General features: G+C 46.9%; 1 protein-coding gene across 1 annotated transcript; it reads left to right on the forward strand.

Moving 5' to 3' along the window:
* Positions 1-6,372: 6,372 nt before the first annotated feature.
* LOC120521961 (integrin alpha-5-like) lies at positions 6,373-18,905 on the forward strand (the record flags this gene model as incomplete). Its single annotated transcript, XM_039743223.1, has 8 exons — positions 6,373-6,503; positions 6,597-6,697; positions 8,921-9,092; positions 9,298-9,347; positions 12,067-12,112; positions 15,118-15,240; positions 15,679-15,723; positions 18,765-18,905. Coding segments are annotated over 8 exons (733 nt in total), but the record flags the coding sequence as incomplete, so codon positions are not given.
* Between the last annotated feature and the right edge of the window lie 6,095 nt (positions 18,906-25,000).

The following is a 25,000-nucleotide window of genomic DNA, read 5'->3' on the forward strand; positions in this document are numbered from 1 at the left end:
GTCGGTGCCTGTCGCGGCGGCAATCCCCAAACCCTGAGGCCCCGGGGAAGACCCAGGACACGCTGGAGGGACTATGTCTCCCGGCTGGCCTGGGAATGCCTTGGGATTCTCCCAGAAGAGCTGGAAGAAGTGGCCGGGGAGAGGGAAGTCTGGGCATCTCTGCTTAAGCTGCTGCCCCCACGACCCGACCTCGGATAAGCGGAAGAGGATGGATGGATGGATGGATGGATGAACCTGCCCAACTTTTGTAAGTAAGCTGTAAGGAATAAGCCTGCCAAATTTCAGCCTTCTACCTACACGGGAAGTTGGAGAATTAGTGATGAGTCAGTGAGTGAGGGCTTTGCCTTTTATTAGTATAGATAGATACATATATATAGTATGTAGATTATGGTACATAGGGCGCGGTGATGCAGTGGGTAGCGCTGCTGCCTCGTAGTTAGGAGATCTGAGTTCGCTTTCCGGGTTCTCTCCATGTCTGCGTGGGTTTCCATCCAAAGTCCAAAGACATGCAGGTTAGGTGCATTGGCGATCCTAAATTGTCCCTAGTGTGTGCTTGGTGTGTGGTTGTGTATGCCTTGTGGTGGGCTGGCGCCCTGCCCGGGGTTTGTTTCCTGCCTTGCGCACTGTGTTGGCTGGGATTGGCTCCAGCAGACCCCGTGACCCTGTGTTAGGATATAGCAGGTTGGATAATGAATGGATGGATTATGGAATATACTGTATGATGTTTCTAGCTATTATAATATCTATAACTGTGGTATACTGCACCTGACTAATAACTGGAAACACGCTTCCTGCCATATCTTCCTGCACTTCAAAACAAGTCATCTGCCTGAAGATAAGAGAGTCCAGGCCCAGCAAGTGCTTGGATGGGAGACCAACCAGGAAAAGCTTGGGTTTCTGCTGGTAAAGGCGATGGTGAAGCCAGCAAGGGGGTGTTTACCTTGTTGTCTGTGTTTGAATCCCAATCAGGCACGCACCTGATGGGGAGGGGGGAAAGCCATGACACTTGTCAGGGTCCCGAGCTAGATAGGGGCCCGCCCTTTTTCGAGTTTTTTTTTTCTTTTTTTCTCAAAAGGTCCATTATTAACGCACATATTTGAAACACGAAAGGGGCCCGAACTCTGTCAGCTGCCTGGGGCCCAGAATTTCCTAGGTGCGGGCCTGATCCCAATGCCCACAGTGCAGTTACAGGGACCTGGTGCTGTTAAAATGGCACCGTCCTTCAGATGAGATGTAAAGTTGAGGTCCTGACTCTCTGTGGACATAAAAGATCCTTGAGAATCCTTTGAAAATGAGAAGGGTGTGCTCCAATATCCTGGTTAATTTGTCCACCAAGACCTGGTCATTCTGGCCCCCTAATCATCCCCTGTATATAATGGGCTATCTCTCTCACCCCTATGCCACCTAATTGCTAATGTGTGTTGAGCAAACCTCCAGGTGGATGCTGCACATTGGTGGTGGTTTGAAGTGGCTCCACATTGTCTTTGTCTATCTATCTATTATATAGTGTCTTTCATATCTATCTATCTATCTATCTATCTATCTATCTATCTATCTATCTATCTATCTATCTATCTATCATATAGTGCCTTTCATATCTATCTATCTATCTATCTATCTATCATTATATAGTGCCTTTCATATCTATCTATCTATCTATCTATCTATCTATCTATATATCTATTATATAGTTCTTTCCTATCTATCTATCTATCTATCTATCTATCTATCTATCTATCTATCTATCATTATATAGTGCCTTTCATATCTATCTATCTATCTATCTATCTATCTATCTATCTATCTATCTATTATATAGTTCTTTCCTATCTATCTATCTATCTATCTATCTATCTATCTATCTATCTATCTATCTATCATTATATAGTGCCTTTCATATCTATCTATCTATATATTTTAAGGGGCAGAGTCAGGTGTCCTTACTGGATGGTTTCTTGGTACTGCAAGGAATGAAGGAGAAGGCAAATCTAATGATAGTTCCCCCTCTTGTCCCAGTGGGATATTCCATACTCCAACGCACATACAGTACATAACAATATAAATATATACAGTACACATACCAGTATGGAAGGTCATTAGTTGCCCAGCAAGAAGGACACCATACAGGAGGGAACCGATGACGGCCAAGTTGAGTGGTGTTTCTGAGGCAGGGCTAATGGAAGCTCAATGGGAGACGGGTCCTCTAGTGGACTGGGTGGCGATGCTCCACTGGTGTGCTCCTTACAGGTTCATGGGAGTTGTGGTCCGGGTGTCCTGAGGCCCAGAAGTGTTTCCAATGTGCAATGCTGTGGTGCCAATCTGCAACCAAACCCCCCCGCCCCCAATAGAATTGGAGTTGGGTGGAGGTGGAATTGTTTTCCTAGTGGAAGAATAGGAGGACAGGAGAAGGAAGGCTTGGATTGCATTGTGCTGTGCTGATTAAAGCAGCGAGTTGAGGTTGTGTTATAATTAAAATATCTTTATTTGAACCTGGGACTGTGTGTTGGCAGCTGTGTCTTGGGTTTCGGGGGCACTGGTATTTATTCATAAATAACAGGTTGTAGTGTCGATGCGTGATGTGTGTGCCCCAGAGCAGCCCGTTCTGTTGGTATATTCAGACTCTTTGTCAGGGCTGTCCTCTTTGCAGTACTTGGCACATCCGAGCCCCGGCATCACAACTTTCAGATCACAAACAGAAGTTCAAGTATTGTATGTGTATACTTAGAACATGAGAAATCGCAAAGCTAGGCGATTACAATAAGGCAGTACAGGTAGTCCCCAGGTTATGGACATCTGACCTACGACATACAAAAGGGGCTGCAGCTGCGACACATGCGCCTCAGTAACTGCTGCTCCGTTATCTTCAGCCTGGGGACGCTGCAAGCGGTGGCTGGACGGAGGCTGCAGGGGGGCGATTTGGCTGCTTGCGCAGTGTAGCGTCCCTCGGGCGGCTCCCGGCGGCAGTGGTTTCACTGCCCACCCCCCACACACGGCCTCCCGTTCGTTCTCGGTGGGTGGCTGGTGATGCTGCAAGCGGTGACCCGGTTGTGGCTGAATGGAGGTCATTGAGGGTGAACGGGGTGGCGGGGGGTAGCATTGTAGTGTGCCTTGGCAGCATACTGTAGTGGAGGTGACTGTGAGGTGGGCTCGTGATGAACCACCCGTCGATGCCCCCATTCATTCTCAATAGCAAGCCTGCTTGTACTGTTACGCACATAGCAGGAAGTTGTCTCCTGTCAGTACAGGGTGGTCCAGATCTAATTATGCAGATCCAGATCGCCTGGATGACTTTGATTTATGTGGGGACGATTCCAGTTCGGCACGAAGACGATTCTTCATGTCGTCAGTTCACACACTTCTCGATGGCCCGGGATTTTTCGGGTGATTTTCTATGTAATAAACTGAATAAGTTATAGCGTAATGAAAATTGCATAATTAGATCTGGACCACCTTATACATCAGACGTGTTGATGACGGGTGCCTTCCTGCTGTGATAGCGTGTACTGTATAGCGCTGTGCAGAAGAGCTCATCTTAATCTTTTGTCTTCACACAAATCTGATGCTAGTGCTGGAGATACAGTAAAGAAGAGAAAAACCATCACCATTGAAAATCAAGTAGAAATAATAAAAAGGTCAGAGAGAGGTGACACTCCATCATTCATTGGCAGAGCACTTGGTTACAGTCGGTCAACAATAGCATTTATTAAAATAATGGACCTGTTCAGACTTACATACTAACTCAACTTCAGTACAAACCTACAGTCCCTATCTCGTACGTAACCCGGGGACTGCCTGTATTTGAAAATTTAAGGTTGATCTTTGTAAATCTGTAAGATACACTCACAGGTCTTTTCATACATTTCCATACAAATACACCATTTTGTCAAAAGAAAAACCATAATTAAATCAAATGTGGAAGTTTAAACAAAGTGTAGTTGTTAATCTTCACCTTGTTAACCAAGAAAACAAAGTCCGTGTACATGGAGATGTATTTTCTCCAAAAAAGGAAATGAAAATCGAAATTTTAATGCAATCTCTCTTTTGCCGTTTATTTTTCAAAGTCTACGCCCGTCTTGGTATTGATGCCCTATTTTTCAGGCCAAAGGAAACAACAAAATAAATGTTTCATACGAAGGGTCAACTTAACCGGGAGCTCCACCCAGGGAATCACCCCCTGCAAAAAATGACACCTTCTTCCAGGAGTCTGGGCATCTTATGGATGGGGAACCGGAAGGGGCGGGGTCAGGTGCTCTCACTGGGTGGTTCCTTAGTGCTGACAAGAAGGGGCGGAGTCAGGTGCCCTCACTGGGCAGTTTCTTGATGCTGACAAGAAGCGGCGGAGTCAGGTGCACTCACTGGGCGGTTCCTTAGTGCTGACAAGAAGGGGCGGAGTCAGGTGAACTCACTGGGCGGTTCCTTGGTGCTGACAAGAAGGGGCGGAGTCAGGTGCAGACAGAGAAAATGATGTTAATGACAGCACCCCTTATTGGCCAAGCAGGTTATTACAAAAACTTAAAAATGTACAATTTCATTTTCCACACACATAAGAGTCATTTGTGAAAATTTTAAAAATAAAATTAAATCCTCCTTTAATCTTTTCATTTTCCATACCCATCTGGGAGTGCCAGTGCCATAATTAAAATAAAAACACAATCCCCATTTTAAATGTGCTCTTTTTGACATGAATATTTAATGGCTACAATGAAAATAGTGAGAATTCCATTTTTTTTTAGGTTTGCAGTACATATGTGACAAATTTGAACCCAAAATTCAAAGCGGATAAATCAATCTCAAAGTCTCCGTTTGGATTTTCATTTTAAGCCTGAACAGCAATGAGGCTGCAGAAATGAAAAGCCAAACACAAAGGCGCACTGGCGCCACCTGCTGCTCATTGCATTTTCATTTTCAGGTTCTCAACATGCAAATATATTTTAATTAGTGTGCATCAATGGGCGTGGCTATGGCTTCAATACCTGACATGCTTTTGGAAAGTACCAGCAGCTTAGACTGAGATAGAAAGTGGTGTTCGTGAAGCAGTGAGAGAGGTAATGGAGTTGGAGGACTTTATAAGGTGAACATTTTATATTACTTAGAAGTGATCTGAGATTTTAGGCTTGGAGATGTCAAGACTTTCACCACCGTGGAGGTAAAATGATGTTGTCGAGCAGAACGTACTTTTCTGTACTCCCTCAGGTGGGTGTGCCTCTCTCATCAGATTGGCACACTTTGGTTTCAAATTACGAAAACTGATCCTGATACCGCGCATCTCTGCCATATTTAATTTTTGCCACCCTAATATCCTAATATCATAGCCGGCCTGTGCGCTGGTACTGTGAGTGCTGTGCAGAGTGGAGGCAGACCCTCTGTATTTTTCCCAGTTGATTCTGGTGTTCGTCAGCGGTGTGTTCTGCTCCAACTCTATTCAATGCTGGCATGGACTGGGTGTTGGGCAAGGTGGAGGGGCATCTGTTGGTGAAGAAAGAATAATGGATCTTGGCTTTGCTGACGATGCTGTGATCTTCTCGGAGTCAATGGAGGCTCTGATTGGGGCGCTCGAGAGATGGAGTGAGGGGTCTGAGTGTCTGGGCTTGTGAGGGTCCTGATAAAAACCAACACCCAGGCCTTTAATGACCTCTCATGGGCACAGCAGCAGTGTGTGTCTGTCTGCGGAGAGAGTGTCAACCTTATTGAGAGGTTTACTGACCTCGGCAGTGACATTCATGTGACTCTGATGACTCTTCCTATGAAGTCAGTAGACAGATTGGCAGAGCATGGCGGGTCATGAGCTCGCTGGAAAGGGGTGTGTGGCACTCCTGATATCTGCAAAAGGATGAAGGTCCAAGTCTTTAGAGTCCTGGTGCTTTCTGTCTTACTATATGGTTGTAAGACATGGATGCTATCCAGTGACCTGAGACGAAGACTGGACTCCTTCGTGTGTGTCTTTGTGTTCCGTTTGTTTGACTTTGTGTTGCTCATGGAGTCTCGAATGAGGCACATGACCTGCATTGTGAGGGTGCGTCAGTTACGGCACTACGGCCATGTGCCGCGAGTCCCCGAGGGTGATCCAGCTCATAAGATCTTCATTGTTGGCTGGACCGGGCCAAGGGGTTGCCCATGTAACACCTGGCTGCGGAAGACAGAGGGTCATTTCCATGGGGGGTGGGTCTGTCTGGGGGGTTGCCAACCAAGATCCCGAGCTGTTTCATCGTGTGGTGGGTGCGGCAACATGCTGTATACCAGTGCCTGCTCCCCAGCTTGACTTTACTTGACTAATATCCAGCTGGTCGCTTGCATATAGAAGCAGCCATGGTATCCTTCCACTATAGACATCTGTTATTAACGTGGTCTTTGTGTTTTTGTGTCTCCTGACAGTGTGAGTCTTGTTGTCGGGGCTCCCAAAGCCAACACTAGCCAGCCTGGCATCACAGAGGGTGGGGCCGTGTTCCTTTGTCCTTGGTCATCAGGAGGAGGGCAGTGCCAAGTCCTTTCATTCGACTCCACAGGTGAGGTTAATGGCAACTCTGTGAAGTAAGCAGACTTCCTAAGCCCCCACAAGATCAGCATTTACATCTTGTTTCTCATGTCCCACGCCACAGGTGATAAAACGTACCTGGATGAGGCACAGCAGACCTTACAGACCAACAAGTCTCACCAGTGGTTTGGAGCCAGCGTGCGATCTGAACAGTCTCACATTGTGGTAAGCAGAAAAGAGAAAAAGACAACTTATGAGACTTGTAACCACAAGGGGGCACCACTGAGCCCCAAATCACAGGCACAGTTAATGCCCAACATATATTCCAGGTTCAAATTAACAATGTTCTTCTCCGGGGCACCAGCAAAAATAGACCAAAGCACAATTCTGCTTCCACCTCCACCAGAGTGTTGCCTACCGCCTACCGCCACCGCCTCCCGACTCGTTTAAGTGAGGCAGTGGGTTCTCTTTTAAAGTTGACCAGGGAACTGCTTGTGGTCTCCTGCCCAGGTCATTGGGAGCACATGCGAGTTGTGTGGAAACCAGGGCAGTCCTCCAAGCACAGTGCCCTCTGGTGGGATCCAAGGACCCTACAACTGGGTTTCCGGACTCCAACTCCCATGCCACCCTGTCTTAAACTGGTCCTGCCTTGAGGAACACTGCCACCTGTCATGTGAGGGAATGAACTGCATGCCCCTGCTCACTTATTCTCCTTTGGCCGGGCAAGAGTCCTTCTCTGATCTTGGCCAGGAAGCCTGTCCTTCCTTCCTGGCACTTACAGACTACTAACATGTGACAATAAATGAAGGGGGTGGGCAGGGTTGAGGGGGCTTTGTTAACAGCCCCAGAAGTCCCAGCTTGCACATCACTTTCTTGCTTTTCAAATGAATTGGTTTCCTTCTAAAGTAGGTGGCATGTTTGCGGGCGAGTCCTTAAGCCCTGAACAGCTGTGGAGCCACCAGAATCTTACAAGTGCTAAGATCTGCTTTGTTCTGGAATTTCTTATAACGTGTCTCCTTTTGCACTTTTTAGAATACCCTGCTTTATTTTTTATGATGCAAAATTCATTTTGCTCATTTAGATTTTCTTCATTTTTGTTTAAATATACAGTAGTTCACGTCTTCCCACAATGCCCTTTTTGTTTTCATGGGCGCCGCTATTTTGTTACTGGCTTCTAGCCGTGTTGCTATTTGAGGATGATGGGAGATGTGTGACCCGTGACTTCACCGCTGCAGTGCTATTGTTAAGGGATTTCTCCTTTAATTGAGTGAAATAATGACAATGGAAACTCCTTTTTCATTGTTTTCTCAGATGAAGGGATCTGTTTTTCTTATCAGTGTCAGGATGTGGGCTGAAGTTGGGGGTCTTATAGTCTTTTCTTATTATGGAAGCCATTTTGTTGATGGTTGTTAGGGTCGCATCCAGCATTTCTAGGGGTGTGGTCTCGAGGGTCATGACCTAGAATTCATCGGCAGACGGGTATAAAAGGTCAGCGTTTGCACCAATCTGTGAATAAATCCTTCTAAATGTTTATTTAATTTAATTTTTGTGATTTATTTCCATGTCTTTCTTGCCTGAATTTTAACTGTGGTTTTTACCTCTCACCCAGGTTATACCTGCTTCATCTTATCCCCAGTTAACTCCAGAAATTAGTTTTCTGTTTTCCTGCCAAGTCCGAGCAATCAGATTCTGATGGATTTTTATATATGGTGGAGAAAAGCAGAAAGACCCCAAAAAAAGAGTTTGGGGTCCTACCCCATATATTAGCAATTACGCTCTTCCTAATGAGGACCGGGCAAGAGACTATTCTGTGAGAGGCAAGTGGGTGGCTTGATAAGCAGGGGACAGGAAGAGGAGGGTCCAGAGGGACCAGGTGGAAGTGAGGTCACTTGGAGGGTGTGGTCCAGAGGCGGATGTGAGGTCACTTGGAGGGTGTGGTCCAGAGGCGGAAGTGAGGTCACTTGGAGGGTGTGGTCCAGAGGTGGAAGTGAGGTCACTTGAAGGGTGTGGTCCAGAGGTGGAAATTAGGTCACTTGGAGGGTGTGGTCCAGAGGCAGAAGTGAGGTCACTTGGAGGGTGTGGTCCAGAGGCAGAAGTGAGGTCACTTGGAGGACGTGGTCCATAGGTGGAATTGAGGTCAGTTGGAGGGCATGGTCCATAGGTGGAATTGAGGTGACTTGGAGGGCGTGGTCCAGAGGTGGAAGTGAGGTCAGTTGGAGGGTGTGGTCCAGAGGGGCAAGTGAGGTTACTTGGAGGGCGTGGTCCATAGGTAGAAGTGAGGTTGTGTGAGTGGCCAAACTCTTCTTTATTAATTGGATGGATTAAAGGGCTCATGGCTAGGAGGCTAAGCAAAGAGTGTTAAGTCAGACTGGAAGGAGCCTCACAGGTCATGAATATGGACCTGCACAGCCATTGTGGGTAACGATGTGGCTCTCGTGTCTCTGGCAGGCCTGTGCACCTCTCTACAGATGGAACGTCATCAAGGCCAATGACGAGTCAGGATCGACTGAAGTGGGCAGCTGCCGCTTGGCACGGATGCAAGGGCAGAAGAGCGAGATTGCGGAGTTTTCGCCCTGCCGCAGCGAGTATACCAATAAATACTACACAGACCGCGGAAACTGTAAGTGTCCTACTACAGTGAAACAGCAGTCCGAGAGAAGCACCAAACACGTAAACGTAATACAATTTGGACAAGAGCAGGCCATTCAGTCCAACAGGCTTACCAATCTGATGGAACTGAGACCCAGCACCACTGACGATGATGAGGGGCTTTAATGCTAATCCACGTGATTTATTGTGAGCTTCTTTATCGTTTTGTTTTGCAGACGGAGATCGTCGGTACTGTGAGGTGGGATTCAGTGTCGACTTAACCAAGGTGGGTTAAAACGGTGGGGTTGGGGACTTACTTCTTCTGGATGGGTGGGGAATTGTCAAGTCAAGTCAAATCAAGTTGGGGAGCATGCACTGGTACACCGTATTGCCGCACCCACTACATGACAAAATTGACAACCTCCCAGGCAGACACGCGGTTCTGTCCCACCCTCTGGAAGTGACCCTCTATCTGCCGCAGCCAGGTGTTAGGTGGGCGACCCCTTGGCCTGGTTCTGCCACTCGGGATCCCAACAGTGAGGATCTTACGAGCCGGATCACCCTCGGGGAAATTCACCACATGGCCGTAGTGCCGCAACTGACGCTCCCTCACAATGCAGGGACTCCATGAGCAACACAAAGTCAAACCAGCAAGACCCTAGGATTTTCCGGAGAGACATACATGAAGGTGTCCAGTCTTTGTCTCAGGTCACTGGATAGCGTCCATATCTCATAAACAGGAAGCACCTGGACTCTAAAGACTTGGACCTTCATCCTTTTGCAGATATCGGGATTGCCACACACCCCTTTCCGGTGACTTCATGACCCGCGTCTACTGACTTCATAGGAAGAGTCACCAGAGTCATGAATGTCACTGCCAAGGTAAGTAAACCTCTCGACGAGGTCGACTCTCTCTGCGGACAAACACACTGCTCTGCCCACGAGTCACTAAAGGCCTGGATGGTGGTTTCCTCACTCAGACCCTTCACTCAGTCTCTCGAGACCCCCGATCAGAGCTTCCATTGACTCAGCGAAGATCACAACATCGTCAGCAAAGTTAAGATCCGTGAATCTTTCTTCACCAACAGATGCCCCCTAGCTGCTGGACCCCACACCCCTGGCCAACACCCATTCCATACAAGCATTGAACAGAGTAGGAGCAGAACACACTGCTGACGGACCCCCAGAATCAACTGGGAAAAACACAGAGGTTCTGCCTCCACTCAGCACAGCACTCACAGTACCAGTGCACAGGCATGCCATATAATTCAGCAACCTCGAGGGGATCCCACGAACCCTCAGGATGTCCCACAGGGCAACTCAATCAACTGAGTTTGCGAAAATTGGCTGCAAAGAAACTCTGCAGATATTCGCGTTTGCGCTCCATGAGAACCCTCAGTGCCAGGATGCAGTCGATGGTAGACTTCTTAGGTGTAAAACCAGACTGTTCTGGTTGCTGGTAGGTCAGCAAGTGATCACGGATCCTACTGAGGATGACCCTAGTGAGGATCTTACCTGGCACTGAGAGTATAGTGGTCTCCCCCTATAGTTGCCCCTATTCAGGTAATCACCCTTCCCTTTCCAGATAGGGGCGACAAGTCCCGTTTTCCAGTCAGTTGGGATAATGCCCGTCTCCCAAATGGAAGCAAAGATTGCTTGCAATGCCAGGAGGACAGCCTGACCACCAGCCTGGAGAAGTTCACACCGGATACCACAGATCCCTTCAGCCTTGACCATACCTCCCCCTCAGCTGGTTCACCTCCTGTGCCATCTCAGTGAGATTGGTGGGTTCACAGCTAATTGGAGGGGAGGAGAGGAGTCGCAGCCCTTGGCTCAATTTAAGAATTGTCAACACTCCTCAATATCCTGGTTCTTTAATGGCTGTGTGGTTCCTTGTAGAGCCATTGCTTGACAAAGAAACACCTCATTCTACGAGGGGCTCTCTTCATATGACATTGTGTGTTTTGAAAAAGTACCTGATACGTGGACGTAGTACGAGGGTGTGGGTGAGAAGTTAAGCAAAATGACTCCTTTGATTGGCTAACTAGGAAGATGACAATATGCAGTCTGCTGAGGCAACTCAGGCCTCTTCATCAGGCGAGATGTCATACAGAAACGGGAGTCCTCTGTGTTTATATGGACACCAGGAGAGATGCAGCTTGGGAAAACGATTAAGTGAGACATCTTAGATGTAAAAAACACATAGACCCCTCCAGGCTAAGATTCATTTAGCAAGAGAGGAGAACAACGTCTAGTCGAGATCTTTGGGTAAGATGACTGTCCAACAATGTCTTTGGACGTTTCTGATGAGTGGATCTGTAGTCAAGTTATCCAAGAGATGCAGACAATCCTCATATCTGGCCATAAAACTCTTGTCTCTGTTCACACCGTGTTGTGACGTGTTCAATTTTAGCACGAGTTTAACTTCCCATTCTCTTCTCTCTTGCTGTGTTCTGAAGTTGCCCATAAGTCCTGGGACTTTAACGTCCCCCTCTCAGTGTCCATGGTTTATTTAATTTAGACCCTGTGGAAGTTCATTCCCTGGCCGAGTGTTTCTCTTACATTGAGTGTAGTGTCGGGACATTTCAGAGGGAGAATCAGGTGGACCACATGAGTTGATCTGTAGGAAAATGACCCCTTTATGTGATGTTCTAGTCAGAAGGTTGGACATTATAATGGAGAGGCTGTGTAGGTGAACACATGCCTATGGGAGAACTTGTGTGAGGGACGAAGCTCACTTATAAGTGGATTGGTATGGGGGTGCCTGTCTACCTTAGGAGTTGTGGTTCATGTGTCGCATTAAATGGCTTCATTGGGATCAAGACATTGGTGAAGGTCTGCCAACATCTTCATGGAGCTAACTGTTCATAACAGATGAGTAGATCGTTTGACTTGGAGGAGACGGTCGGAAAAATATTAGGACAACTCCATCCCCTCATTGCAAAATCAAAATCTTCTGCCATGTTTTGTTCCTTTCTGATTCTTTTTTGTTCCCTCTGTCTTAGGATGGGAAGATTGTGATGGGAGCTCCTGGAGGTTATTTTTTTATGGGTAAGCATTTCCACATTTTTCCACGTCATACTTTCTGGACCCCGTCAAAGTGGAGTTTATTTGATCTCTCCCCGTCTTCATGTGAGTTTTCCACTTGTCATGAACTAGAAGTCCTAAATCATGTAAGTCCCAAAAGCACTTCTGAAAATGCCCACTAGAGGGAGCCTTAAGAGAAGGATTTAGGAGTCGCAGAGAACTGACGCCATCAACTGACAGTCAGTGTGCAGAAGCCATGAAGAAGGCTAACAGAATGTCAGGTTATATAGCGCCTTGATGTTGAAAATTTAATGATGAAATTTAATGGAAATAAATGCAAAGTATAACACGTAGAAGTGGAAATGTTAGATTTGAATGCACATCAGTTTCCAAGTGGTGCGTCAAATCCTGTTGGCTTACTGAATTTTCAACAAATAAATAAATGGGGCGGAGTTACAGTGTGTACGTAACCTGATTGGTGGCAGCCATTAGACAGTTAACAGAACTTTAAGTTGCTTAACTGAGTATTTTCAACAAACGCCAAGAGAGTTTCTTATTTTGAGGGATTATTTCTGACATGGCGAAGCAAACGGAAATATCAGGGCTTTTGAAAAAGCCTCGTTTAGCGATATGGAATGAAAATCCAGGATGCAGAATACAAAGTGTCACACAAACGAGTCACAGACATCATTAAGATTTTGGGCAGCCACCCGGAATTTGTTTCCCCGGCTGCAAAGAACCAGAACCAGAAGTGATAAATACATGACCGGAAGTGACGTCTCCATGACCGGAAGTGACATCATCATTGTCGCCCAAAAAACGGAAGTGACTTCTTCGTGGCCGGAAATAACATTGTCGTCATCGCCAAAAAAAAACGGAAGTGATGTCTCCATGACCAGAGGTGATGTCATCGTCAGAAAACCGGAAGTGACGTCTTCATGACCTGAAAGTGACATCATTGTCGGTGCCAGAAACTGGAAGGTGACATTATCGTGACCGGAAGTGATGTCATCGTCGGCGACAGACACTGGAAGTGTTGTCTTCATGACTGGAAGTGACGTCATCGACGGTGCCCCCAAACCGGAAGTGGCATCTTCATGACTGGAAGTGGTGTCATCGTCAGCACCAGAAAACCGGAAGTGACGTCTCCATGGCCGAAAGTGACATCATCATCGGCGACAGACACTGGAAGTGACATCTTCATGACCAGAAGTGATGTCATCGTTGTCGCCAAAAAAACAGAATTGACGTCTTCATGACCGGAAGTGATGCCATCGTCAGTGGCAGAAAACCGGAAGTGACACCTCCATGGCTGAAAGTGACGTCATTGTCGGCGCCAGAAAATCGGAAGTGACGTCATCATCATCATCTGAGAGAGACAGTCAGCACACTCCACCGCCCCCTGGTCTGGCGTAGATTTACTATTATTTAGGCCCGTTAGCTGTTTCCCATGTGCATGTATGTGACAAGTTACAAGTTACAAAATCAATGCCTTCTCATAGACGCCTTATTTTCTCCATCACAGTTGTCGCTCTTTGTTCGGACTTAAATGTCCGTTTGGTGTCTAAGATGTCAGTTCAAGTCTGATTGACAGTTTTGAGAATGACACAAATCTTAGTTTTCACAAAGTCTGTTGCCTCAGTTTTTATGATGGCAGTTTGCATCGACTCCAGAATGTTCTGACGAGAGATCAGATTAACTGCAAAGTCCCTCTTTGCCATGAAAATGAACTTCATCCCAAAAAACCAACTGCATGTCAGCCCTGACACCAAAGGACCTGCTGACATCACTACAGTGGTCTTCTCGTTAACTCAGGTGAGACGAGGATGAGGCTGAAGGTCACGCTGATTGAGTTACAATAGAGGAGTGAAGAAGGCATCAGGGCGCCCAAGAAAGTCCAGCAAATGCCAGGAGCGTCTCCTAAAGTGGATTCAGCTGTGGGCACCACCGGGGCAGAGCTTGCTCAGGAATGGCAGCAGGCAGGTGTGAGTGAGGTGAAGAATTTTGGAGAATGGCCTGGTGCGCGTCAAGAAGGGCAGCAGAGAAGCTAAGAGAAACATCAGGGACAGACTGACATTGTGAGACTGGACTGCCGAGGACTGCTGGGGTCAAGTCATTGTCTGCGATGAATCCCCTTTCTGATTGAAGAGAAGAGAAGCTGAGCAGTGCTACCATCAATCCTGTGTCACACCAACAGTAAAGCATCCTGAGACCACTCATGTCACGTGGGGTTGCTTCTCAGTTCCAATTAGGCCTAAGAACACAGCCATGAATAAAGAATTGGACCAAAACATCAACCAAGAGCAACTTCTCCCAGCCATCCAAGAATAATTTGGTGACCAACGTGATGGAGCACCGGGCCAGAAGGCCAAAGTGAGAACTGAGGGGCTCAGGGAACAAAACAATGAAATTTGGGGTCCATGGCCAGGAAACATCCCATTGAGAACTTGTGGTCAAGAGGCAGGAGGAGAAAGAAAAACCCACCAACTCTGATTACGCAAGAATGGGCAGCTGCCATCAGTCAGGATTGGGCGCAGAAGTTGAGTGCCAGTCTGTCAGGATGAATTGCAAAGTGGGGGTCTTGAAAAAGAAAGAAGGGCCAACACTGCAAATATGGACTTCATGTCATTGTCAATAAAAGACTTCAAAACTTCTGAACTGCTTGTCATTCTCCTTCAGTCTACCATAGAAACATCTGAAACAAAGATCTAAAAACATGGAGACAGCAGACTTTGTGAAAACCAACACTGGGTCCTTCTCAAGACTTTAGGCCTCAACTGTCCCCCCTTTGTAATCAGATGAAGTTTGGAACGCAGGGGGAGGTTTGGCGTAGCTGGATGTCTGCCTCCCTGTTAAATCGCAGCAGGCCTGCCGTGCCTTGGCACTGCCCACTTTTATCCCACACCAGGAAGCACACTTGAGTATTAATGGGAGACCAAGGACACTTCACACATTCAGTAACTGGTCCAGGACTTGAACCCGGGTCACCAGATTTGCGCTGCTGTGTCTAACTCTGTATTTTCTCATAGGCCAGGTCATTGTCGCTGAGGTAACCACCATCTTCAAAGAAAGCAATCAAAGTCTGACGCAGTCGCTGAGCAGAGAAGCACAGACCTATGAAGATCGCTCCAGCTCATACGACGGATATCAAGGTCAGGCTTTTCTCCCAGCATGCCAAGGATGAGGCTAATGCATTGTCTGTGTCTCTTCTGGTGGGCACATAACTCACACAATTAGGCTACAATTAAATAATATGTGAAATGGCGAGGGGCCGTAAGCCTGTTACAATGAGGGTCGGCTCTGCCTCTTACTCCCTGGTTCTTATCTTCCACTCCTGCTTCCCAGATGGCTGATGACTGCAGGGCATGACGGTTTTATATTTTGGTTTCTTCACCATCTTTTAAAATGAGCGAAAGTTTTAGTAACCAGGAACACAAATTCATGCTCAGCCTTTATTTCTTATAGTGCCTTTAAAAGTGAATTACTTCCACCCAGTGTGTGCTGATTGTCCAGTTCACCCCAGTGGCCTACTGGGACCTCTGCATTGAATCCACCGCCTCACCTGAAGCTCATTGTTTTTCCCTTTCCAGGTTATTCAGTGGCAGTGGGCGAATTTACAGGAGACTCCATTCCAGGTACAGAATCCTTAAGATGACTTGAGATTTCCTGGTCAGATGTTAACTCCGGTTGGCACGGTGGCGCAGTGGTAGTTAGGAGACCCGGGTTTGCTTCTCGGGTCCTCCCTGCGTGGAGTTTGCATGTTCTCCCCGTGTCTACGTGGGTTTCCTCCGGGTGCCCCAGTTTCCTCCCACAATCCAAAGACATGCAGGTTAGGTGGATTGGCGGTTCTAAATTGGCCCGGGTGTGTTTGTGTGTGTCCTGCGGTGGGTTGGCACCCTGCCCAGGATTGGTTCCTGCCTTGTGCCCTGTGTTGGCTGGGATTGGCTCCAGCAGACCCCCGTGACCCTGCAGTTAGGATATAGCTAGTTGGATAATGGAGGGATGGACATTCATTTGTAGAAATGGCAAACACAACTGGGAAACTCAGATCGACCGCCTGTCTGATAGCACGTGAACACAGCTACTGTCCATCCATCCGTCTGTCCATTTTCTAACCAGGCCCAGGGTCACTGGAGTTGTTAGTAGCAGTGCAGGTGAGGTGAGGTGAGAACCAAGCCTGGATGGACCTCCACTCGAACCCAAGGCAACATCAGCACTCGCCCACAGTGGGCCAACTTGGAGTGACTGCTCAACTTTACCAGCATGGATTTGAGGGAAAAATCCTGGTGAGAACTTACAGACCCCACAATGGCGGGTTAGAAAATGGATGGATGGAGATGTTAACTCCTGGGGTTCAAGTGGCTGATAAACTTCAAAAGATGGCCGACTGAGATTTACGAACAGAAACTGCCAGGCGTGCTGTGGCCGGAAAAGATTTAACAACAGACTGCCCTCTAGTGGAGATTCGCTGAAAAATCAAATATAAACAGAAGAGCTTTGTTTATCAATATTTAATTATGTAATTTATCCATCCATCACCCAGACCCGCTATATCCTAACACAGGGTCACAGGGGTCTGCTGGAGCCAATCCCACCCAGCACAGGGCGCAAGGCAGGAACAAAACCCAGGCAGGGCGCCAGCACACCGCAGGGCACACACACAAACAATACAATACAATACAATCTATTTGTGTATAGGCCAAAATCACACAAGGAGTGCCACAATGGGCTTTAGCGGGCCCTGCCTCTTGGCAGCCCCCCAGCCTTGACCCTCCAAGAAGACAAAGAAAAACTCTTATAGGGAAAGAAACCTCAGGAAAGGCAGTTCAAAGAGAGACCCCTTTTCAGGTAGGTTGGGCGTGCAGTGGGTGTCAAAGAGAAGGGGGTCAATACAATACAATAGACAGAATAGAACAAATCCTCAATACAGCATAAAAATAAAAATTTCACAAGTACGGAGCAGAATTTAACAGTAGATGATATCCCATAATATGATTTGGATTTGCACACCCACACACCAGGCACACACTCGGGACAATTTAGGATCACCAATCCACCTAACCTGCATGTCTTTGGACTGTGGGAGGAAACCCACGCAGACACGGGGAGGACATGCAAACCCCACGCAGGGAGGACACTGGAAGCGAACCCTTAAGGGCCTCCTAACGGCGAGGCAGCAGCGCCACCATGCCACCCTATGTAATTTATTTGAATCTCAATTTTCCACATGCTTCAATTATCTCCGTACATTATAATATGTTAGACTTTCACCTGGCAGGTTGAGTTTAAGGTACAGGGTGGCGCACGAAAAAACCGAACCATCTCTGATTACAACACCGACGTACGTTTCTTAGCCCGTACACGAAATGAAAGATATGCAATACAAAAATCTGTACTTAACTGGCTAGAGGAGGTGCTGGAAATGATTTCCTTGTGCGTCAATACACTTTTCTGTACGCCACACCATATTGTCATAGACGCGACGCAGCTGCTTCAGTTTATCCAATTTCACTCCGAATAATGTCCTGCAGTTCCTCTAATGTCTTTGGATTATTGACATACGCTTTTCCCTTCGGGTGGCACGGTGGCGCAGTGGTAGCGCTGCTGCCTCACATTTAGGAGACCTGGCTTCTCTTCCTGGGTCCTCCCTGCGTGGAGTTTGCATGTTCTCCCCGTGTCCAAAGACATCCAGGTTAGGTGCATTGGTGATTCAAAATTGTCCCGAGTGTGTGCTTGGTGTGTGTGTGAGTGCATGCCCTGCGGTGGGCTGGCGCCCTGCCCGGAGTTTGTTCCTGCCTTGCACCCTGTGTTGGCTGGGATTGGCTCCAGCAGACCCCTGTGACTCTGTAGTTAGGATGAATAATGACTGACTGACTGAGGGACTTTTCCATTCAGATTGCCCCACAGGTAAAAGTCACAAGTGGATAAGTCCGGTGATCTCGGTGGCCACAAACCTTTGCTGACAGTTCGTTCCTCTGTGAAGACGTTGTGAATTCGAGAAAGTGACTGGCGAGGAGTGTGACATGTCGCTCCATCCATGTTACGATGAAACCGGCCTGTAAAACAGCTCGAGCCAGCTGGTCGGAGACGGTTCGGTTTTTCACGCGCCACCCTTTATGAGCAGCCCACATTCATTTTGTGCACAAAAGGTTAAGAGAAAGATTTTATTTGATGTAAAAAGCAGGAAACAGCCTTATTTGGCAAACTCTTTGTAAATTTCGAGACATTACGACAGAGGGCAGGAGTGGGGTCGTCTCACAAAAATGTAATTCACAAAGTGAATGGCATCCTCTGTCTCTTAGTCTAAGTAAAGCAGATTGTTCATCAAAAGAGCGGCCATTTGTCTGATGCACCAAACCCTTTAATGTGGCCAGGGGGCAATTGATTTGGGGTTTAAACCCCTGAAAAATATATTTATGACAGATCGAGCCGATTGATCATAGACAGAATTTTGATACCATGTACTTTTATTCTCCTCAAATTAATTCCTGCCAAGGCCCCTGTCCAAACGTAACATATCCCACCGCTACCACCAACAGCTTTTCTGTAAAATGCGTGTAAAGATTTGTGAAAAAGAGATTCTGATGGGCTTTTTACCTCTTTAAAACTTCTAACTGCTCAACTTTAACTTTATTATTATTATTTATTTTTTTCTTTTTTTTTTTCTTTTTCACAGACTACGTTGCTGGCATCCCACATGACCGAGATGCGTCTGGCACGGTAAGCATTCAAAATTCCTGATTCGCAGTAACAGTGGGCACCAGTCTGCTGTGACTTGGGGGCCACCAGACCTGTTAAAAAAGAAAAAAACAAAAAAAAACACCTTTTCCCAGCTCAAAGCTTTTCATATTTCATTTAATGAAATTAAAAAAAGAACTTCAAAATATTCAAACATATCTCAAATTCCAAAAATACAAATTTCAAAACTATTAAAAGTCACATCACTGAACAAAGAAATATTCAAGACAAATGACAAACGATAAAAATCAATTCAACTAAAGGCAGAGCTAAAGCCCACAAAACCAAATATCCTCATACGTAGAGCAGAAGGTCAAAGTAAGAAACTCCAAACGTGGAAAAGTAAGAATGACAAACCTGACAAAATGGCGGAGCACAAAGAGAGCCAATGGACATCAGGAAGAGGACTCATGTTACCACAAAGTGGCTCAGGCAGCAGGTTTCTTAACCAGAACTCTCGGGATATCCCTGACTGAACTTTTGAGACCCCTAAGCCGGGATCATCAATTGGCGGACTGCTTCCATTTACAGATCCTGCCAGCTTTTTCCCAGCACATTTTCTTAAGTCACATAAATATTATATATAAAATCTCTAAACCCAGAATCTAGTTCTTTCGCTCGCGGCCATAGGTGAGGGTTGGAACGTCGATCGACTGGTAAATCGAGAGCTTTGCCATTTTCCTCAGCTATCTCCTCACAACGACTGCTCCCTTCATCCCTCAGTCATGAACAAGACACTGAGATGTTTAAACTCCTCCATTTGAGGTTAGCAACCTAGATTGGGCAAAGAGGCACCCACCCCTCACCTTTGCCAGCTGGTAACCCTGACTTTAGACATGAAGGTGCAGGTCCTCATCCCGACTGCTTCATAGTTGGGCTGAAAACTGTGGATCTGAGGTTACCACCCAATGAAACCCACAGGACCACATCATCTGCAAAAACCTGAGAACACCAAACTGGACCACCTTCACCTTGTAGCGGTCAAGCGCCGCTAAGATTGGCGGTGATTTATTCATTTTAGTGGAGGAGATCCCAGGGACAACCCCAGCCTGGCATCGACCCACCCACACTCACTACAGAGACCAAACAAAGCACACTGGGAACATTAAACAATAAGGAATATAATGGAATTAAATTAATTAAATGCACGGAATAATACCACGCCGACCCCCTTCGGCGATATTCCATTTAACATATAAACACAAACACCACACAGCTAAGTCCATGGAAAAACCAAACCGGGTGAAATGCAAGGTGACGAGATTAAGTCCAGAGATCTGCATGTAGAAAGGTAAGGGAAGACACAGTCCTACCAGTAGCTGCTGAAAGGATGAAGATGGATGGATGGTTCAGGAGCGCTCCTTTTCTTGCAGGGAAGCCCATGAATCGAAACACAATCCTCAGTATACAGGTAGACAGACGATCCAGGCCCCAACAAACAAACACAATCCAGGACACAATGATGAAATATGGCAGAATTAACAGCAGGCAGTCGGACAGATAAATGCAACACACAACGTGCAACAACAAAAACAACTCTTTTGGCCACCTGCCCTCCTTTTAACCTCATTTGACTACCTTTGACCCCAACAGCCCCTGAAGGGACTGCTGGGAGATGCAGTTTTATTTCATAGTGGCACTGCTACAACCTGCCCTCACCCACGGTCACGGACTTTGGGTGGTGGCCAAGAGAGCTTCATTGTGGGTACAAGCAGCTGAAATGAGCTTCTTCTCGCTGGGAGTCTGGTGAGGAACTCAAAGTAGAGCCAGTTGAGGGGGTTCAGGCATCTGATTAGGGTCCCTCCAGGGCTCTTCGAAGTGTTTTAGGCATCGCCAACCAGGAGGAGCTCTTGGGGCAGACCAAGAGAGTGCATCCCCCTGTGACGATGTCGGTTCGGCTCCATGCTCCCATCTCTGTTTGGCAGCCCTTGAACCCAACACCGTCGATAATGTCACCGAGTGCGCTAGTCAGTGAAGGCAACAAGTAAGCAAGGGGTTGGTAAAACAGTGCAACAGTGCTTTGATTAAAACAGTCAAAGGGTTCAATTCAATAAAGTGCAGTGCTTCAAAGGTTCAATAAATAATCCAATTAAAAAAAAACATGTGGAGGTTTAAAACAATAGAAAAAAACAATCCTTTTAAAACCACAGGTTAAAACATCCAACAGGAACAATCTTTAAAATCCAACAACAAGCTCGGTGCTTCTTTTAACTTGTGACTCCCCTGCTTCTCCCTGTCCAGGCTTCACAACAGGGGAGCCACTCTCTCTCTGCAGCTGCCCTTTTCCCTTCACTCACATGAGACTGGAGACCTCCCGATCCCTGGCTTCGGTCTTGGCACTCATCCCAGTCCCCGAGACTTGGTTTCCACCAACAGCCAGGTCGCTCACGTTGGGGACTCCACCACCAAGCCTCCCGACTTCCACTGCCTTTCCGGCCTTCTGCGGCTCGTCGCCATCCCCTGGTCACTCCCGCTACCTGCTCACTCAGCGGGAGCAACATCAGCTCAAACGCCCAACACCCAGGCCCCGCAGCTGCCCGCGAGCGCCCGTTCGCTTGCTCGCTCACCCGCTCTTCGCGGCTCTCTCTCGCACCGACCTGCTTCCCAATAACCTCCGTCTTTCTTTTCCTCTCTCCCTTTCCTTTTCTTTTCCCTCTATCCGACTTGCGCTTCTTTTATTTAGCGAGGGGCCATAGCAGCTGCAACATATTAGCCACGGGAACAATCACGGATGTGGGCAGTTCCTCACCTGTGCACTTGGTGAGAAATGCCCACACCGCAGATCGCCCCGTGGCTTGCTATGGCCCAACGCCCCCTCGCTAAGCGCCGTGAGAGCGGTGATTATTTATTTAAAAACTGACCCACAACACCACACATCCCCAGCTTGTCTGGGACCACCTTGGTATCCCCCTGGAGGAGTTGGAGGAGGTGAAAAGTGGCAAATGTGATGTCTGGGCATCTAGCCTAGAGTGCTGCCCCAGAGAAGTGGATCAATTTATGAATGTCAGATATCTATAAAGCCAAGCGTGTACAGAAAATTGGGAAAGGCAAGACACTGAACTCATGTTAACAAGACATGCAAGGCACGGTAGAAAATTGGTAACAAAATTAAATCATTTACAGTATTCCAAGATTCGGGGGGCATGGTGGCACAGTGGGTAGCGCTGCTGCCTCGCAGTTAGGAGACCCGGGTTCGCTTCTCCTCCCTGCGTGGAGTTTGCATGTTCTCCCCGTGTCTGCGTGGGTTTCCTCCTAAAGTCCAAAGACATGCAGGTTAGGTGGATTGGGGATCCTAAATTGTGCTTGGTGTGTGTGTGGGGGGGTGTGTGGTGGGCTGGCGCCCTGCCCGGGGTTTGTTTCCTGCCTTGCGCCCTGTGTTGGCTGGGATTGGCTCCAGCAGACCCCCGTGACCCTGTAGTTAGGATATAACAGGTTGGATAATGGGTGGATGGACTCCAAGATTGAATCTTTGAATTTAGAGTTCCCACCTTATAGTTTGTAGTGACCTGATGAAATAATCGCTGTTTAAGGGTCTACTCACACTGGGAGGGCATGTGTGTTCCGTACCGTGCCCATTCACGATTGTGCCCCCTCCCTACTGCCCCACTGGCTTGCACTTATGTTCATGGGCCCCGGCCTGCTTTCGTTGTGACCATACGGCTTTGTGTAAAGCCCAAATGAGATCCCATCACGGAGTGACAGCGTGCACATCAACATGATTTGACTTATTTTGTGGCTGCTGTGGAATATGTAGGGTGACACTCGTACAGATTTATTGAATGTGCCACGCAGCGTTTTGCTGTTAATCGTGCTGCCCGTACGAGAAGATTTTCACAGAGACAAATGAACATTAAGGGAGGAATTTGCAGCTTTTCTTGTGTGGGGTGAGAATAAAGACCTGATTAACTCAAATGTTATTGAATCCAATGAGAATTGCACTATCTGAGTTGTCGCATCATTGACGTCATGGCAGTTTTCTGTGCTCGGGCACGTTTAGCGATCTCACTGTTCCCGAATGCTACTAAACTGGGCTCGGGCTCACCTCTTCCAAGCAGGCCAGGGCACGGTATGGTTGGCCCGGCACGGAGCGATCACATTAGTCCAACGAACGAGACTTTGCGGACAAACGTCCTCAGGCACGGAGTGCATTGCCAGGGTGAATACACCCTGAATCAGCACATGTGTGTCTGCGCTGTTTTTAAAGCCAATGTTACTAATAAACATGGATTTCTTGTGCCCTTCTAACATCCGTAGTCACATTCTACAAATCCCCAAACTCACCAGAACGCTGTGCCTGAGAATACTGTCATGAATTTAGGAGCCCCGAAGCCCATCAAATCCTAATACCGTATATTCTCGTGTATAAGTCGAGTCTTGAAAACCGAAAAATCGATCATAAAATCAGACCCCGACTTATACGGCCATTCAAAAATACGACACTTCAATTTTTTTAATCTTCTTGCCTCCTCCAATCTCACACATCGAATTTTGTTGCAGCAGCGCAGTTACTAATTTCTTTCGCCACTTCAACGACTTTTAATTTAAAACGAGCTCCATATTTCTTTCTGATCGAATGCTCCATCGTAGATAATGGATGCTCTTACGATACAGGTGTATGGGGGTGTGAGATACAAAAATCGGTGCAAACGTCGCTTCGGAATAGTTTGGGTATTACTGTGTGGTCACGTGGGGACATTACGAGGTGTGATCAAAAAATACGGTGACTGCTGCTGCCGAGTGTCATCCAATGGAAAGGCAGGGATCTTCAATACGGGAAGTGATACATCGAACCTTAGTAACGGTGGGTGACCAGTTTCAAGTTGTTTGGTGCAGTCAGTCGGTTGTGAGCTCCGGTTGAGAGAAGGTGTAAGATATATAAATGATTTGGATAGGAATAGAAGTAACAAGCTGGTTAAGTTTGCAGATGATACCAAGACAGGTGGATTAGCAGATAATTTGGAATCCGTTAAATCATCACAGAAGGACTTGGACAGCAGACAGGCTTGGACAGATTTGTGTTGATGAAATTTAATGTCAGTAAATGTAAAGAATTACAGATAGGAAGTAAAAATGTGAGGTTTGAATACACAATGGGGGTCTGAAAATATCGAGAGTCCACCTTATGAGAAGAATTTAGGAGTCATAGTGGACTCTAAGCTATCGACTTCCAGACAGTGTTCAGAAGCCATTAAGAAGGCTCACAGAATGTCATGTTATATAGCGCCTTGACGTGTGGAGTACAAGTCACAGGAGGTTCTGCTCAAGCTTTATAACACACTGGTGAGGCCTCATCTGGAGTCCTGGGTGCAGTTTGGGTCTTCATAAGGACATAACAGCACAAGAGAAGGTCGACAAGGCTGATTGAGGGGCTAAAGGGGATGATTTATGAGGAAAGATTAAAAGAGCTGAGCCTTCACAGTTTAACCAAAAGAAGATGAAGAGGAGACCTGACTGAAGTGTTTAAAATGATGAAGGGAATTAGACTCTTATTTTAAAATGAGTTCATCAAGAACACGAGGACACAGTTGGAAACTTGTGAAGGGAAAGTTTCGCATAAACACTAGGAAGTTTTTCTTTACACAAAGAGCGATAGACTTTGGAATAAGCGACCAAGTAGTGTGGTAGACAGTAAGACGTTAGGGACTTTCAAAATTCAACTTGATGTTTTCCTGGAAGAAATAAGTGGATGTGACTGGCGAGCTTTGTTGGGCTGAATGGCCTGTTCTCGTCTGGAGTGTTCTAATGTTCTAATGTGTGTTTTAAAGTGCGACGTAAATCATGGATCGCGAACCACATATTAACGTGAAATTTTGACAATGCTCTGTGTCACACATCGCTTCTGGTACGGCAGTTTCTCTCACACATTAGGCTGTGTCTCATCCACCTCACTCACCGGATCTGGCACGGTGCGACTTCTGGCTCCTCCCCAAAGTCAAAATGACCATGAAAGGTAAACGTTTTGAATCGATTAGGACATCGAGGGAAGCCACGACAGCGCAACCAAAGACGCTCACAAAAGAGGACTTCCAGAACTGCTTCATAAAGTGAAGAGAATGATAGGATAGGTGTGTTTGAAGCAAGGAGGAGTATTTTGGGTGGGGGGGTTCATGGCAATTTTGTCTTTTACTGTAATATTTCACTTTCCATTTAAACATTCACCATATTTTTTGATCA

This window comes from Polypterus senegalus, unplaced genomic scaffold (genome assembly GCF_016835505.1).
Source record: "Polypterus senegalus isolate Bchr_013 unplaced genomic scaffold, ASM1683550v1 scaffold_5054, whole genome shotgun sequence".
Classification (NCBI taxonomy): Eukaryota; Metazoa; Chordata; class Cladistia; order Polypteriformes; family Polypteridae; genus Polypterus; species Polypterus senegalus.